The following is a 17,898-nucleotide window of genomic DNA, read 5'->3' on the forward strand; positions in this document are numbered from 1 at the left end:
AGAAACAAAAAGGGATGGTTGGATGGATGGAAAGCTGTGGCCTGTTTTTGTCCAGTCCCAAACAACCCAGCAGCAACCACACCCTCTCAGGAATTCCTGCTGCAAAAATATTTCATGTCGTGTTTTTAAAGGAGCAGTTCACCCTAATCATAACAGTCGATGTTTTCTTATTTGACACGCCCCCATATTGCATAATGTGATGTATATGGAAAACACATAATATAGCGATGATGGAGCTAAATGCAACCATTTATTTTTAGTTTTAATTTGCAGATGTAACAATAGATTTGTTATGTAATGTTATCCTGCACAGAATTGTAATTCATTCTGTCAAACAAAATAGTTTACAAAAATGAAAGGGATGAATAGAAACTTGTAATGTGATGGATGTAGTATTGAGGATGGATTTGGATTTTTGTTAGGGTTAGGTTAAGTCAACTAAAAACGCAAAACTGAAAAGCTTGCCAATCATCACAGGCCAAATTGGCAGGATTGCTAAAATGGCAATTTACCAATGGAAGACTTTAGTTCAAGTAAAAGTGGAGAAAAGGTTGTTCTCCACCAAAATTTCTCTGGTATCTGGCTCTTCTATCCCAAATATTTCTTCTGTTTTTTATTTGAGTGAATTGTGTGAGTCTGTGTGTGTATCTTCATGTGTGTATGAATTGCTGGCCAGATGGCTGTGTACACAGCCAGTGTGTTTTGGCTCTGACCACTCCTGAATTCTGAGAAGTACTTTACTGTCCACTGTGAAGACAGTTTCAGTCCACGAAGCGTACACACAGGCCTTTGTGTGTTTTCTCTGACTGTTCTTTATTTTTTCATCTTTTAAGTAAAAACACAAGGACCTGTGAGGCCGGTCATGGACCATTCATAACATTTTATAGTTCCCTTTCCTTAATTTATTGTGTGTGTGTGTGTGTGTGTGAGGAAGGTTCAAGTCAAGCTAAAGCAAGAACCATCAACAGACCAACTCGTCCGGGCGAAGGCAAACACTGATTGGCTAATAAAATTGATGGACGGCTTACGGGTCACAAAGTTGATCTATGGCACACATGGAAATCCCACCCACCTCCTCTTCTCTAGATAGTATCTATCAGACAGATAGAAATCTCTCAAACACTGATGTAGGGTCAACATTACAGTTCACTATATCCAGTTTCTCCATTAAATCACTGCTTTTAAGTCCAAAGCACTACAGCTGATAAGAATGTGAGCTCTGGAGGCAGCTTCAAAGCTGTAGTTGGCATCTTACTGACAAGGAGAAGGTCAAAAAGAGGTCATTAATGACAACGATGAACACTGTTTAGAACTAGGCGATGCATACTGCATTATTTGGGGATTACAAGTTTGTGGTGTGATTTGTCAGCCAGACAAGATAATGCATTTCCTGAGATAAATGACTCGTAGGTGTAAACTGCAGTAGATCTAGGATATTGCTTTGTTTTAGGGTAGAACTGACAGCTAGTAAGAAAATTGCCCTCTCTTAGCCTTATTGTCGTCTGGCTCTTGGACAGAATTGTTCCCTAGAGGCGCCATAAAGCAGACAACAGCCAACTCTTACAGCTTCATTTTCAGCAGGATCAACCCATATTTTCTCTCTTCTAACTTAGCCACTCACCAGAGACATGACTCAACAATATTACCTCTACTCTCTCCGTTTTTCCCATGAAGGCAATGAAATGGACGCTTCCCTCACACTCTTATAAATATATAACCTCATTTTTTTGCATGTCTCAATTAGAGGAATGTGGTTGGGACAGTGAGTAGCCAAATCCAGAAGAAAGGGCAACAACATGCCTGGACAGGGAAAACTGGAGGGCAGCGGGGGTCAGAGAATTGTTTTTCCCTCCTACTTTTTTTCACTCGTGAACTTTACTTTTTTTCCACTCCTCTTTCCTTACCTCCTTTTTTTTTAACCAAAACCCACCGCCGACAGACTCTTAACATCTATTGTAGTTGTACGCTGGTGAGACAAAGCTGTCTCTGTTGTACCGAGGAGTCCCCTCTGTGTATTTCACGGCTGAGTATCAACCTGGAACGTCTCCCTCTCTTCTCTAAAACTATTATTACATGCCATGATTCTCTTTCTGTCCTCATTTCTCTCTCTCTCTGTCTCAGCTCCCTTTCCACCCCTCCCATCCTCCCAGTTGGTGGATGTTAAAAATAGTGGGCTGTGGAATGTAATTTTGGAGAGTTTTTGTCCTTTTTCAGAGCTTCTTAGAAAATGCATTTCTAAAGGATAAACACGCACATAGTACATGTTAATGAGGTGGTGGAACAAAATAACAGATAAGTATGTTTTGGTGGTTTCTGATGTAGTTTCTGCATTGTATGCTTTTGTTGGAGAAATGACCAGAGAGAAGCAGTTGGTGCAGAAAGAATGTGTCTGTCGCAGGACAAAGGCAGGTCGGGAATGATAATGCGGGTCCGAGAAAGCTGGGCTTATCCCAACCGGCAGTATGGATTTCCTGACTGCAGCCTCCTTTCAGTCACATCTAACACACACACACACACACACACACACATACACACACACACACACACAGGTCATTAACAGACAGTTCGTGTTGCTATTGGTATAAATGCTGTCTGTTTATGGGACTCTGATTGGACGGTCTGCAGGCCTCATGTATATCCCTGAGCAAGGTGCTTATCCTTAACTGCTCCACTAGATTGCGTGATCTGTGATGGTGTTTAATTTCTTCCATCAGCTGTTGTGATTTGTTTAATTATATTGGTGCAGACATTCTAATATTACATTATATCATTATAACGGTGTTGAGTAGTCACAAAATAGAAACCAGTCTGCTTTCAGGGCTGACATGCTATCATACAATTATTATGCATTCTTTTTCACTCTTGTTGGGCTGTAATTTGACTCCTAGTTACAGTTCGGTGATGTGATGATGAATACCATGAGATGATGCAAATGTGACTAATAGATTTATTTTGCCAGACTGTTTGTACGAATGTTGAAATCCTTTCATCTTTGGTTGTATTAGACCTTGCAAGCAATGTTGCAAATCAATCAATGAATAGGACTGAGTTTTTCATTAATATGATGACATATGTTGATGTTTGAAGTACTTAATTTAGTGGATCAGCCAAAATGAGATATTCCTCTATAAATAAATAAAAATAGCACTCTATAGTTATTTTACTTCTAAACAGTTCCTAGTTTGAATTTCCAGAAACTTTGAACTAGTCTTGGGCAGTGGCTATGTTTTAAATGCATAAAGTTTTCCAGATTCTGGCTCATTTTCTACAATATTTATTATCTGTGCATAACAAGGTCCTGCATATCTCTATAATCCTGTGTTCATGAATAAACAGAACTCCTGCATGACTGTGTTCCTAAACTAATGATATAGAATTAAGTTTGTTGCAGCTACATAGGGAAAATGCTGGATCCAAAACTTTTGCCCAGTAGTCCAATTGTTTGCATGACCATCCATCTGCTTTCTAAGCAAAAGTTTTAACATTTTAATGATAGATGCAGTTAAATTTTCTCTCTAGCAGGAAGTCTTGGAAAAGGATAAACTGTGTGTGTGCATGTAAACACAGCAAGCAAACAGTAGAGCTAGAAAAGTAGAGGTGAAGAAAGAGAGAAACAGAGTAGAGGAGGATTGGTGATACATTCCCCAGTAGGCTCATAGTGTTCTGGTGGTTAATCATTTTGTACCTCTTAGAGTACAAACACTCACACACACACACACACACACACTCTACTGCTCCCCTCGCAGACATACCGTGAGGGTGGCTGTTTTCTATTGTATCGCCATGGAAACGTTAAAACATTTCAATCTGTTAGGCATGAGCAAACTAAACTATGACTCATTTTAACCCCTCCCAGTACGCCAGTAAGTGCATACAGTATGGATCCCCCCCACCTCACACACACACACACACACACACACACACACACACACACACACTCACAAAACTAGAGAAAACCTCATCATACACAGAAATTATGAATCATCTCACATTCACGTACAGTAACTATCCAACTATACATTTCTAGGGAAAAACAGTTCACTTTTTTGTAAAGGGAGACAATCAGAATCTGATTTTAATTTTACACAATATTTAGTGTATTAAACAGATTCACTCCAGATGTAAGAACTCAGATTATTATCTTATGTTTGCAGATGAGATATATCAAGAGGCCGCTGACTGTCACTGACAGTAAATTACTTACTTGAGGGATGAAGGCCATTAAAGTTGCAGCATATGAGTACCTCATGTTGTATGACTTTTTTTTTTAAATCCCTGACTGACAGTGATATCTGTAGGTCCTGTGCCAGAATTAGCCCAGGAATCCCAACAGACAGGTAATTTGTCTGCCTCATCATAGGTGCTAAATGGAGACAGAGTCCTGGAGCTCACTCACTACAGATGAAGCGGACCTCATGCATAATGACAGTGCAGGAGTTAGATAACACATCATAGGGCAAAGAAGGCACATATGATTTTATTCTGACATACACTATGGCGTGGATTACATTCATTAATTTGGTTGAGAATTAATGCCTAGCAATCAAGAAGAATAACTGGCAGTGGTTGAAAGGATAGTGAAGCACTGTGAATGAGGTATTTATTGATTTCAATCCCTAGACCAGCAGGAAACTGATGTGAGTGTGCAACATTCTTATTTCCTCAAACAGCTGCTAAGCCAGGTGCTTTGTAAGATTTTTATTGTTTCTGGCTGTAGCTATGAAAGCTAAAAGCCAAAGATTTTGAGCTAGAAAAGTAAAACAAAACATTATTATTATACCTGTATTTTGCTTGGGGATATGTTACCTTTTCAGCAATATTTCTGCCAGATCTCTGCTCTAATTAACAAGCTTACTCCTGTGATAATGGTTATGTGTGTCAATCACAGGCTACTGTTAACAGAAGTGTGTGTTCTCAGTTGTTGCTAAAACAGGTCCCTAACAGTCAAATGTCTGATCATTTAATGCTCCTTTAACTTCTGACCAATGCGTTCATCCAGGTGACTGTGAAGCAGGGCATTGTTTAAGAGCATGCTTGTTCTGTCTACTTTCCTTTGGTTTAGATATTACAGTATTACAAGGAAATATTGTGCTTCTAGTTTAGCTTGTAACAAACCATCAATTGAATGAAGGCTCGTGTTGCTATTGACAAATTGTATCACAAACTGTAGCACAGGTGTGTCTGAGGCAGTTCCCCCAAGGCTGCAATACCTCCTCCCCCTAATTCCCCCTCCTTACCCCAGTGGGTCTTCTCCACATTGAAACCAGATGAGCCAGTCTCAAGATATGCACTCCACCCACCCACCCACCCACTTCTGACAAGTGTCTCCCCCCACCCACGCACCCACACATATTCAGTGATGTCAGCTTGTCTCGTCCCCACCGCAGCGCTATTTGAAACTCACCTCAGAGATTTGAGTGACAGAGCTTTGCACGTTGAGTACAACTGGACAAGACTTAAAGGTAACTGGCCCCTTTGTGACTCAGCCCACCTGTCTGTCTTATTGTGTGTGTGTGTGTGTCACGTTTAACAAGGGGTATCAGATTTCCAAGTGGCTGCACAGTGACAGGAAAGAGACACTCCCTCTTATCTGCAGAACAGAGCTAAACCTCTTCACCTTTACCAAGACAACCTTCCATCACAGGACCACTCAATATTATTTCTCAGGGAACTCTGTCATCAGATTTCCGACTTAATATCTTTTTTCCTCTGTCTGTGAAAGCTACTTTGGCGAGTTAAGATTCTTGCTGGAATGTTATTTATGGATACACTGGTCCAAGGTGTGTATATTTTTGTCTTAGCTTCCATGATGCATCATCACCCTGGGGTTTCCGACCCGAGGGAGACTGGGATGACTGCACCTGATCCCCGCAAAGGAGGCTAGGAGAGAAGAGAAAAGGAAAGCTGAACAAAAAAGGTGGATGAAGATGTACTGACTGCTAGAAAAAGAAGTAACTAGCAATGACCTGTGCAGCTGTAGTGAGTCTACACTGAAGCTAAATTGCTAAATTCCAGCTGTTTGGAACGTGAGGACAAGCGACTGGAGCTGGAATGGTGTGGCTAACTTCTAACAGCACTGTGAGAGGTGGGAGGAGAGGCTGGCCTTCCTACAGAGGGAGGGACTGACTGTTCAGAGAGCGTGATGGAGCTTCATTCACACTGCTAAACACACACACATACACACACACACACACTCCGCAAGGCTGTTCTCAGGCTGAGAGAAAAGAGGGAGCTGAGGAAGGGAGACATGCACGCTGAGTAAGTTGTACACAGTTACGTCCTGTCTGACTATTTTATAGCAAAGATTTTGCATTGTTTTGAGCTTTTACAACATATAGAGGATGTGTGTGTTTGTGTGTTTGTGTGTGTGTCTGCTCATCTGCGTTCTTTGAGTGTGTCTTTATAAAGTAGAAAGTACTACACATTCCACTGCTAGTTTTATTAAATCAGGCTTCTTTCTTTGCTCTTACTCACCCATACACACATTCAGTACAACACACTCACTTTCCTGCTGATGTGAACCACATGTCACACATGCATGCTCACACACACGCACGCAGGCACATACACACTCATACATAGACACTGCAGAGGTCCAGCTTTCCTCCCTGGGGCTTCTCCTCTACATACACAAAAATGAGAGAATAGAAAAAGGGAGAGTGGGGGCGGACGAATGACGAGAAAACTTAAGGAGGACAATGTGGGAATGCTCTTGATATATTGTTAACAGTCAGGCTAGTAAATGTTCTCTTTTCATCCTCTGTTCTGCTTTAATTTTCCCTGTTTTTTCCCATTTTCATTTTGTTTCAATTTGGATTATTCCAATTCCTTGTTCTAATTGCTAATTAGTCTGCTCTTTCTCCATCTTGTAATTGCTCTCTCATCTCTCTCTGTCCTCTCTCAGGCTTTCATTCTCAGCCTATTTTTCTGTCTTTCCATGTTGCCCTCTCTTTCTCCCTCTCTCTGTCTCTCTCTCTCTCTCATCCTGCTGATCTCATTGTTGTCCCAGGTGGTGACAGACAGGAAAAACAGAGACGCTGAGCGAGGCCTAAGAGGGACAGAGGGGTTTGTCGAACCCTGGGAAGCAGGGAGGTTTCACGTTCTGTAACCCATTCTCGACATAACACAACACTCCGGGTGGAGGTACCGGGCCTTAGCTCCCAGGACCAACCTCCATGATGTCCCGGAGGAGGTCTACAGGCGATCTGGTGCCCAGGGACATCACTGAGATCTTAGCCCGGGAGGCGAGGGCTCAGCGTGGGCAAAGGAAGCCGGGAAGCTCCCTGGGACAGGCCTTCAGCTGGTTAAAGGGCAGCCGGAAGAAGAAGAGCATTGGTAATGGACTGAACCGAACTGGTACCGGTGTGACAGATGCCAAACTGGGACATCAGAACCTTGACCCTGCAAAAGGTGAGTAGGTCATCCCTTCATACATCAGTGACAGTAGGTAAGACTAGATTTAGAACCTACATCAGCAAAAATTACAGTCAGGCAAATATAAAGATTTCACATGTCGAGGCTGTACAATGTATCAAATGAGTGTGTAGTGTCAGAGGCATTGCTGGTAGTGATGAAGAGAATTATCACCCGACTCTGCAGTTCTCCTCGGTTTTATTCAGCTTTATAGCGAATTTCAGCTCATTGTTTAGCTGGCTGGCTGTAACTTTACTGTTTTGGTTCACTCTCACTGCTCTCATAGTGTTGTTTTTGGTCACAGCAGGCATTTTTTAGTGTCTTTTAGCTCATTGTTTTGGTTTTATGGCTCACAACTTTACTGTTTTCATTTAGTCTCACTGCTCCCATCAACATCATAGCTGGTGAACATATTCAAGAATTTTAGCTTCTAAAGATTCAGATAGTTCCCTCAGAGGTTGGTGGAGATGTAAACAGAGCTAAGAGGTGAGTGAATATTGGACTTACATTCATCAGGTGGCCAGAAACACAACTCCAAATCAATGCTAACTGCTAACATGTTTGTATTAATGACTTTATAAAGTGATTACATGTCAGTGTTGTGTTTATAGCTTGCTGCACTGACACAGTTACACCCTCAAAAAATTTGAAATCATCAGAAAATTAGGGTACTATCAAAGACAGGGATGTCTACATAAAAGTTACATATAGATGAGAGCAGCACATCCGGGTACTTTGCCCTTGTATCATGCCCCCACCCCTTTTTGGGTGAAAACAGTCCCTCTAATTTGACTGGCGGTAAATGCAAATTCCAAGGTCTTTGCCAATTTAATAGCCTACAATAAGAAACCCGTATCGCTTTTTAGCTTATCCTACGGCCAGTCAGACAAACAATTATGTTATGTCAACAACAAAATCAAAGAAAAAGGTGGTGAGTGTCTTGGCTAACTGCTAAGTTAAAGTAACTAACAGATCGGAATAATGTGTAAACAACTGTTGGATTAGCGAGAAAGTCGCTAAAAGAAGGAGCGAGCTTTGAGTGCTTGAGCAGAACTAGTGTAAGTTTTAATGTACAGCAGGCAATTAGACTGTAACACAGAAACGCTGGCAACTGGAAATGAGACAATATGCTTACCGCAGCACGTCAGCATGTCAGGTCACAACTTCATCTGTGCAGAGGTTAATGCAGCATTTAGACTCACTTTGAATTTGGATTTTTTTTTACGACAATCATGACATAAAACCACTTCAGGGAATATGCAGGGGAAGCCGTCTTACTTGGTACCTATGCCTCAACAAACCAGGGGAAAAGCCAGCTTGCTGCAACCAATGCTAGCGAGCTAGCTGTTACAGGCTAACACTGAATTGGGATTTCCTTGGGTTTTCACTATGTTCTATGTACTGTCCTTTCAATGCAGCATCAACATTCACTACTTTGACTTTTAACATTATAACTGTTGACTTTAAGATCATTAACTAACCTGTGTGAAAGTGTTTGCCATAGATGTATCCCACAGTTTACCATTTTCATAATCTATGTGGATGGCCTGAAGCCACAGATCTTTTTTTGTACTGTCCTTGGCTCTTTGGGGAAGTAAAGGAAATCGTAAACTGGGTTCTTTTTTTTTTTTTTAATTGTTTAACGAGCAAAATGCAATACCGCAGCTTTTGCCATTAGTTTTTCCAATTTGGCGCCAGCACTTTTACAGCGCTTGTTTTCATCCAAAAGGGGGTGTGGTCATTCTGACATCAGGGAAGTGATGTATGCCTGCTCTCATGTATACAAGTTCTGTCAGGTTGTATATTCCTTGTGTACGTAAACGTTAGTTGAGCATCAGAAGTTTTGACGCCATACTTTGCTGATTTGGAAGCTGTACTGTATAATTCCATTTTGTTTTGTCTGTCATGATCTTAGACTGTATGGCCATGATATGATGTTTCTGAGAAATGTGTTGACTTTTGGATTAAGATGGAAAGTTAAGAGAGATATCGTTATCGTCAGGACATCAGTCTACATTTATAACCTCATCTAGTGACACGCACATACACACACACGTAGACTGACATAGTGGTCTAATCCCTTTTTCTGTTTACTGATGCGTTTGCTTGGTCGGCAGCTCAGAGATTACCCACAGTCCCCATTTCCTGTTTTTGTTCCACCTCTAAAGCCATCTCTTTCTATTCTGTCATTGACTGTGTATGTGTCAATGTGTGTGCGTGTGTGTGTGTGTGTGTGTGTGCGTGCGTGTGTATGTGTGTGTCACTGTAGTAACCATCCAACAAGTCTTGGAAATCCAAATTCACTGACCTTCTTTGGTTGGGTGCCTTTGTGGTTTATGTGCTCGTTCCGCCTAAAAAGGGACTTCCATGATCCCTTATTATGCCTCACATTGTGGTTTTGTAAGTTCTATGGAGAACTATGAATACTGGATAGGTAACAGACAGTGGCTTCAATTTGAAACCAAAGATTATCTAGTAGTAGGGCTAATAATTCCTCAGCAGAGGATGTGGTCAGGGCTGATGTGTGGGAACCTTTTTTTTTTTTCTTTTTTCTTTTTGTGCCATTTCTTCCCAGTGATTTTCTGATTTTAAGACAGAAGAGGGCCACAGTTAAGCATGTCCAAGAAAACAGACTGCAGATAATCATGTACCCTCAACTAGGCCAGTTGCTGCTTCAAAAGTGACCTAGAGATAATGAAAGCGTGACTGAAGTTTTTGCTGATCCTGCATTTCCTTTTTTTAAAAGTGTGTTTTGAACATTTTCCTTTATTCAGTGGTAGACAGCAGATAAGTGACAGGAGATGAGGAAGGATGTTTTATTTTAAAGAGGAAAACTGTAAAATCAGAAAAGAGAAAGGTAGAAAGGATGCCCTCTCCTGCTTGTGATTCTACAAAGGTCAATCATGTGAATTGTTGTGACTAAAACTTGTCAAAATGAACCCTCTATCAACAAACACAGGACATCTGTAGTCCGAGTCCCACATTATTCCAACAAAAGGAACATTGATTCCCTCTGACAGAAGATCTGTCCCGTTTTTCCACCAACGTGCACAGCTCTTGATTTCTGGCTCACCTGTGTGTGTGAACAAATTATGTTTGGTCTGTCCTGTTTTCTTTGGCACTTCTTCTCATACAGAGAAAGTGAGAGAAGCCTGTTCCCTCACCACTAAATAATTGCATTATTTTTTTCTTACACTGCAGTTCATTCTTCCTGAACCCGCTGGGTGACTTTACTAACATGACAAGACAAAGCGTTAGTCTGTACAAAGGAGACACACACACACACACACACACACTAAGTTTTGCTATGTTTTGTTATTTGAATTCACTACAGACCCATATAGTTTTAAAAGATACTGTAAATCCATTATATTGTTATTGCAGTACTATTGAGAATACATGTGCATTTGTGTGTGTAAGGTATCACACAAGTTGCTTTAAATTATTCCCCATTTAAAAAGCAAAAGGATACATTTCTACAAGTTATGTAGTGTCATATTACACCTCTGATATGTATAAAAAGTGATTAACTAATAAAAGTTTCTGTTGGGCATAAACTATTTTACATTTTATTGAAGAACGGTACATCATGTTCTTATCAGAGGCAGGATCCAGCTTATTTCAGCTGTTCAGCTTTCAACAAAATTCTGATACAATGTCTGCATTGGTCTGAAATCACTCCCTACTTATTAATATTCAGTACACTATATTCAATTTCCACCATTTCATCTAAATGTCTAGATTCTAAGTGTGAAATGTCTGCACTACGTTGTGCGTGCAAAAATTCTCCAAAAGGCACAAAAAGACTGCAAATGGTCCCGTAAATCATTTTATCATATTCTAGTTTAGTGATAACCAAATTTAAGATGCATATTTGTTGTACAGTCGTGTTGAGGCACAGAAAACATTAATTCATCCCAAAAGAAATGAGCAGAAATGCTTATTTTCAGTTATTTAACTCTGTAGTCCATCTGTCTGCTCATCATATAAATGACAGTAAATACAAAGTGTATTCTCTCTCGCTCCATCTGTAAGGATTCCCCTAATGGTTTACTTACATACAGCTCTTACTGTAATATGTCTTTGTCGGTGGATTTACGTTGGCTGTGTCATCCCTGCATGACTGGCTCAGATCTGCTCATTTGTGATCCAGAGCTCTGCAGTCCAGCTCTGACTGCTGGCCATAATTTACAGAGATTCCTCTCCTATAAAAAAAATAACACTCTTTGATGTGCTGAATTCCTGGGAGCCTTGTATCAGAGCGGTGTGTGTGTGTGTATGTGTGTCTGTGTGTGCGTGTCAAGGTCTGTTAGTGTGCATGTGTGTGTGTGTGTGTGTGTGCGTGGCAGCCTGGTTGCTGGATTGGGCCTAGAGTTATGCGATGGAGAGGAGAGATTACAACAAAATCACAAAGCCCCATTCAGCCTTGAGAGGACTCTCAGGGAACACTCTCTCAATGCTTTTTTAATTAGAGCAACCTCTCGGCGCACACACACACACAAACACATATCTGTCTTACTCTCCCAGGTTTTTGCAGTTTCTATTCATTACTGCATATTACTGTTTTTGATTTGCTTCTCAGATTGCTCAACAGCCTCTATTCTGCACCGCTGTGGGTGTTTCGGTCTTCACTGCTTATTATTGTGTAATCAGCGTGCGCGGACGTCTGCAGCTCCCTGTGCGAGAGGGTGTATGACCGAGTGCAAGCCTGTATCAGAGGGTATCTCTGTGTTTGTGTGTCAGCGGCATATTGCCGGGCTTAGGGCGGCGCCAACCCAGCGACGGCACTCATTACATCACCTCCACACACACACTCACACACACAAGAGCGCACAGAGCCCCACGCAACTACCTGCTTTGTCCAGCGCAGCCCATCTTCAGCTGCTGGCTGTTTGAGCGGTGAGGTCACTCTGCACAATCCCTGGGATTCCACGTGTGTGTCCGTCCATGTGTGTAGTCATTGTTTTCTGCGTGTGTGAAGCCATGTGTGTGTGAGAATACTTTTTATTGTGTCACAAACACAGGCCTTGTAAATCTGTTTGTAATGAATCCCATTCTTTGCTCGATTTTCTCTCTATCAGTGTGTTTGAGTGTGTGGGTATGTATGTGTGTGTGTGTGTGGGTGTTTGTGTGGGTGTGTGTGTGTGTGTGTGGCTGCCACATCACAAAACAGTCAGGGTGTGTAGATTCACAAACTATAATGCAGATTACAGACCCAGCAGAGTAATTTAAGAGCAAACATCTCATTACATGGAGAACATTGCCTTAGCTCTATTACAGGCCACAACTCAGGACTACTTTAATACAGTTTGACAGGCCGGAGGGAGTAGAGGGCGAAGAGAAGGCGTGCGGCAGAGAGGAAGCAGTGTGAAAGTTTAATGCAGCCACACAATGTCCCCCGCCAACATCATTCACCCGCTCGCTTTCACACACCCACACTTTGATGAGAGAGGTAATTTTACCTGGGTAAGCAGATACACCTCCAAACCCTCATCCGTCACTGCGGACCTAGCAGCCACGGCGGTGAGGTAAACGTCTCCCAGGCAACGGCATTGTGAGGCGCGCGTTGCTGTGGCAGCAATACTGTAAAGGCAACAATAGGGGTCCGACTGTGATGTCGGAGAGAGATATTAATCGTCTTTTGGCTCGCGTTTAATGCGAGGATGTATAGCATAGCAGGACGCAGAGACGTGCAGCAGAGGAATGAAGAGAGGGTGCAGATAACATAGAAGGAATAGGAAAGTATAACAAGAATTGAGGTCACAACTCTCCCACTCCCCACTAATGATAACTCTGTGTTAATCAGGATTCATTTCACATTGTACACGCTTCAGAAAATGACTGTCCTTATCACCCTTTATGGTAATGTGTTTTTTTATCTGTTCTGTAGCTAATAACATATCTTATTATAGAATTCTCTAATATAATTTTTATAGTTATATCAGGGTCATGCACACATACTCTTTATGCAAATTACGAATGCAATACTGTAGGCACACTGACATGTATATAGGAGGGGGTTTCTAAGATGAAGTATTGTTTATGGAATCAGAGCTAATGGGTTCTTTTATAGGACACGTGGTGTTTGATGTGGCGGGGAAGCAGCTGGAAGACATCAGCGTGGGACTAAGGGAGTGGGAGTCTGATACACAGGGATATACAACTGATTTACCCTCAAGACTTTTTCTGTGTCTGTGTGTGTGTCTGTGTCTCCTGTTATGTAACCTTTAGTAATGGATACACCTGTTGAACACTGTTTACCTGATCCAGCTGGGGCTCTTCCTAATGGCAAAGAGAAGAATAGACCAAACCATTACACAACAACTAAGGAATTCATTCAGTCTTGAGCAAAGTGACATTTAGAGCCATATATGTTGATGACTTGCGCTGGGTAAAACATCTTGGAACACTGACCAATGTTATTTTATCTTGTGTTTGCTTCTGATTTAAGCTGAAATGCCACACTAAGATTGATCATCAAAGTTCAAAGTCATGTATTTATATATGGCAGATTATTTACAGGAACTGTTCTGCAATTTCATTCTTATGCCATCCCCCGTCACTAAAAGGAGAGTATAGTAACAGCAGATGTCGCCACCTACAGGCAAAGATTGTAACACCTGCTTCAATTTAACATTTGCTCCACCTGCAGGCAATGAGTGTGTACACTCATGTGTAGCTGCAGTTATTTATATATATATATATATATATTTATATATATATATATTATATATATATAGACGTGATACATACTTCGAGCCTCATCCTCTCCCTCTATGGGATCAATGCGTGAATGCAAACTTCTGCCAGCTGAGCCGGTTAGCCTTCTGCTAACTTGAATGGGGATAAGATCATTTAATCGTGCGGCTCTTCTAGACTTTCCAAATGTTATCGGACCACATGGATCAAAGTCTCATAGTGAAATGAGTTATGTCGTGGGAGTTGTGTGACACCCAAAACAATTTATCCACTGTTTTACGGCCGCAACAGTAACAACGGAGTAGGCTACGGCAGAGCCTGTGACTCAAGCCTGTGTCGACAGCTGGCGTGTCAACATCTGCGGCGCTAAAATACTGCTGCTGTTTCTTTACCTTCCGATGGGCTGCGTAGGTTGAACTGAAAATGCAGGCCCGTACGTGAAATTACAGGTGCAGTGGCTTCGCAATTGGATGATATTGACTTGGCCTGGTTTTTCGTTGCATTAATGCCACTATGTGTCCTGTGTGGGGTTTTTTTTTGTGATAGCATTGCCTTGCCACAAGATGGGAGTGCTGGGCTAATGGCAGATTTATTGGCTGTGGAGATGCAGCTGTAAAGCCTTTATCCTCTACCAAGGATGTGATCAAGGTCATATCGGTCAATCTACAATAACTGCTGGGCTTTTATTTTGTCCTAATTCAGGCCACTGTCAGCAGTCTCTCAAGTCTCGGGAACACACACACACACAAACACACATATAGCGATACACACAAAAACATCTAGAAAGGTAAATTCCCTAATTCTATCTTGGGCCCTAGTGATGGTCACCCTGACAACCACTTCCCTTGACAACTATCCCCTGACAACGGCATTCCTCTGCACAAACGTCCTTTTAGTGTACAAATGTACACGCACACACACCGACTCGCTTTGCTCTCCTTTGAGGTCCCTGCAGCTGTCAAATCCTAAAATCTCTCCTGACAATGACACATACTTTGATCACGCTCATATTTAAATGTATCTAGGGCATGTTTGGCATGTTGTATTGCAGCTCATAGGTGAAGGCAGGGTATAGAGCACGCACACAGACACACACACACACTAAGTGCACTCTCATTGCTGTATGACAGATGAGGTAGTGAGCTCAGAGTACTCTACCAGCACAAATGTACTGGGTGTGGTTCCGGTGGGGCTGCATTAAGAGGCAACATTTCTCTCTGAGCATTTTATTGTGGATCATTTTACACCCTGCAATGGGAAGCTTGAGTGATGTCATACGCTGACATCTTCTGCTCTCTCTCATACGGACACGCTTATACAAACACAGTACATTGTAAGGGTTTAAATTCATGTTTGGGAATTCCCAGCAACTCCTGCAGCTCTTTAGAAACCCAAATTGATTCCTCCTCCAGAAAAAACGAGGGATTATAAATTCTTCAGCAGTCCAGCAGCTTCTCCCCTTCCTCCACTTCTTCTCCCCCACCCCAGTCAGTAAATCTGCTTTTTATTGGCGGCTTTTTTTATCTTCCAGCAGTCCTCCACACATAAGATGGAAGGGGTGGGAGGAAACGTGATCAGGGTGACCATGATGAGGAGTGTGTGTGGTTTCATTTTCTTGCTCTTCATCATCGCACTCTCTTCCTCTTTCCCCTCCCGCTTTCTACCATTTTGTCCCTACAAGGAATCTCAGTTTCATGTGAAAGGAGTAGTGTGCTTCATGTCTCTCTCTCTGTGACCTCCTTCTGGAGTAGTTCTATCGATCCGCAGGCTCTGGGAGCAGCGTCGCATGCATCAAGTGATGGCAAAGGTCTTGACATCATCAGTGTGGGACAGACCTTGATGAGTCACAGTGACATTGCTAAGTTAACATAGTATACTATCAGACACTGTTATGCGGCGAGCAAACTGCCTCCGGTGAGGACGCATCAGGACACACCGGACCGCTAAACGCTCCGGCTGATGGGCGGTGCTGTTTCCTCCATGATCATGATGCTTTTTTTATCTCCAAATAAAAACTTTCTCTTTTTACAGCTTAACGGTACACTAAAATATGTTTCTGAAAACATTTGAGGCGAGAAATAGGCAATGCAATAACAGAATCTTGATTCATATTTGATCAGCACTGCCTAGTTTGACAGTTTGAGCTGAGTTTCATGAGCTAAGTGCATTGCACTGGATGGACTCGTTTGCATGAAGTTAAGGTCGAGTCGTGTTTATGCAAACACAGATATGGCGAACGGTCCGTCAACTCACAGCGCCATATCCGTCATGCACAACACGGCCGCATCTCCTGCTCTCCATAGAAAATGAATTGATTCCGTTGACTTGACATACGTCTTCGCATCCAGTCTTCTTGCCACTTTAGATACATCAGTAGGGATTGTAGGAGATGGGAGGAGGTGGAGGGAAACGGAACACAAGGAATGAGGAAGAGGAGAAGTTACAGTAAAGACTTGAGGGGGTGTCTTATGTTTGCTGAACGTTGGCTCACATCACTGTGCTCTGGTTAGTGTAAGAAATGCTGCTTCTCTGTAACTCACCCATCTGGATCAGCATCTGTATTTCCTCTAAGCATAGCGGGAATGTTCTCATCTCAAAACAAGCTTTGATCTGTGTGACGGTTGACTGGCATGTACCTTGCTCTTTCTAGTTTTTATCTGTGTTGGCGCGTGCATGCGTAAGTTCATGTGTGCGTGTGTGTGTGTGTGTGTGTGTGTTTTGTGAGGAATTTCAAAAGGTTCCAGAGGGAGGAGCTGCACCTGTGAAGATCAGCTGCATTATTGAGCATCCCTTCACTTTTGCCTTTATCTCAGTATCTATTCCTTCTTTTTGTTAGTCATTCCTAGTCAGCACTGTGTGTGTGTTTGTGTGTGTGTGTGTGTGTGTGTGTGTGTGTCAGAATCTGTGTTTTCTCTATCACCACTGTCTTGACAGGATCTGTCAACTGTGCTCATAATGCTCTGCATTAAAGACAACTGTTCACCACTCTCTAAAGAGGGAATTAGGAGAGGCACACAGCTGAAGTGTGCCATTATCCCACGAGAGAAAGGTGTGTGAATCATGTAATCGGCTATACAATGGAGATAAATGTGTGTGTGTGTGTGTGTGTATCTGTGTATTTGTGTTTTCACTCCTCTCCAACATTGAATATGCTCAGCTGTGTGAATGCTCAGCTTGGGAGCACAGTGATCACAGAGGCAGAGAGTGGGAGGGGCACTTGCGCACACACGCAATCCTCACACACATACATGCATACACACACACACACACACACTTTGTAGTGAGCTTGTCAGTGTTGGATGCTGCCGTTGCTTCTGTGGGAAAGGAAGTGTGTCAGCTCGGATGATAGCGCTGGTTTGAGTGTTGTATTGTTGTTTTCCGGATCTGTTTGCATGCTTGTCTCAGAGCCGTAGTGGGTTTGTCTTATAGGAATGGTGTCAGTGGGTCTTTAGCACACATACTGCGGTGTGTGTGTGTGTGTGTGTGTGTCAGCAGGAATGATTTGACCACAGGGATTCAGGAGCGTTATTGGCTTTGGCTCAGCTCTTGAGAGAAGGAATATAGATGTGATGTTACAAGACGACGAGATGGTAGACCCTCTTTAGGGGCTTGAGGACTGCCCCAAAATGGGGAATAGCATCCAGAAGAAGAAGAAGGTCCAGACAGAGACAAACTTCTCCGCGCCTCCGGCCCCGTCCCTAACTCCCAGCCGGGAAAAACCAAAAGGCTTCTGGCTGTTTGGACGCGTGGACAAGCTGAAAACAGGTAAGAGAAGAGCAGGATACC

The 17,898-nt window shown here is 42.4% G+C and overlaps 1 protein-coding gene across 4 annotated transcripts in view; it reads left to right on the plus strand.

Annotated features, from left to right (window-relative positions):
* Positions 1–2,544: 2,544 nt before the first annotated feature.
* Positions 2,545–17,898, plus strand: part of kiaa1522 (KIAA1522 ortholog) — a 42,648-nt gene continuing 27,294 nt past the window's right edge. The window contains exons 1-3 of one of the 4 annotated variants that reach the window (XM_042435169.1): positions 2,545–5,462; positions 5,802–6,258; positions 7,010–7,410. In XM_042435169.1, coding sequence (XP_042291103.1) covers positions 7,176–7,410 — 235 coding nt within the window. In that variant the 5' untranslated portion in view covers positions 2,545–5,462; positions 5,802–6,258; positions 7,010–7,175. Of the gene's footprint in view, positions 6,259–6,904; positions 7,411–17,503; positions 17,878–17,898 lie in introns of those variants that run through there. The other 3 variants (XM_042435170.1, XM_042435167.1, XM_042435171.1) reach the window with 3 other exon arrangements.

This window comes from Thunnus maccoyii, chromosome 15 (assembly GCF_910596095.1).
Source record: "Thunnus maccoyii chromosome 15, fThuMac1.1, whole genome shotgun sequence".
NCBI classification, from domain to species: domain Eukaryota; kingdom Metazoa; phylum Chordata; class Actinopteri; order Scombriformes; family Scombridae; genus Thunnus; species Thunnus maccoyii.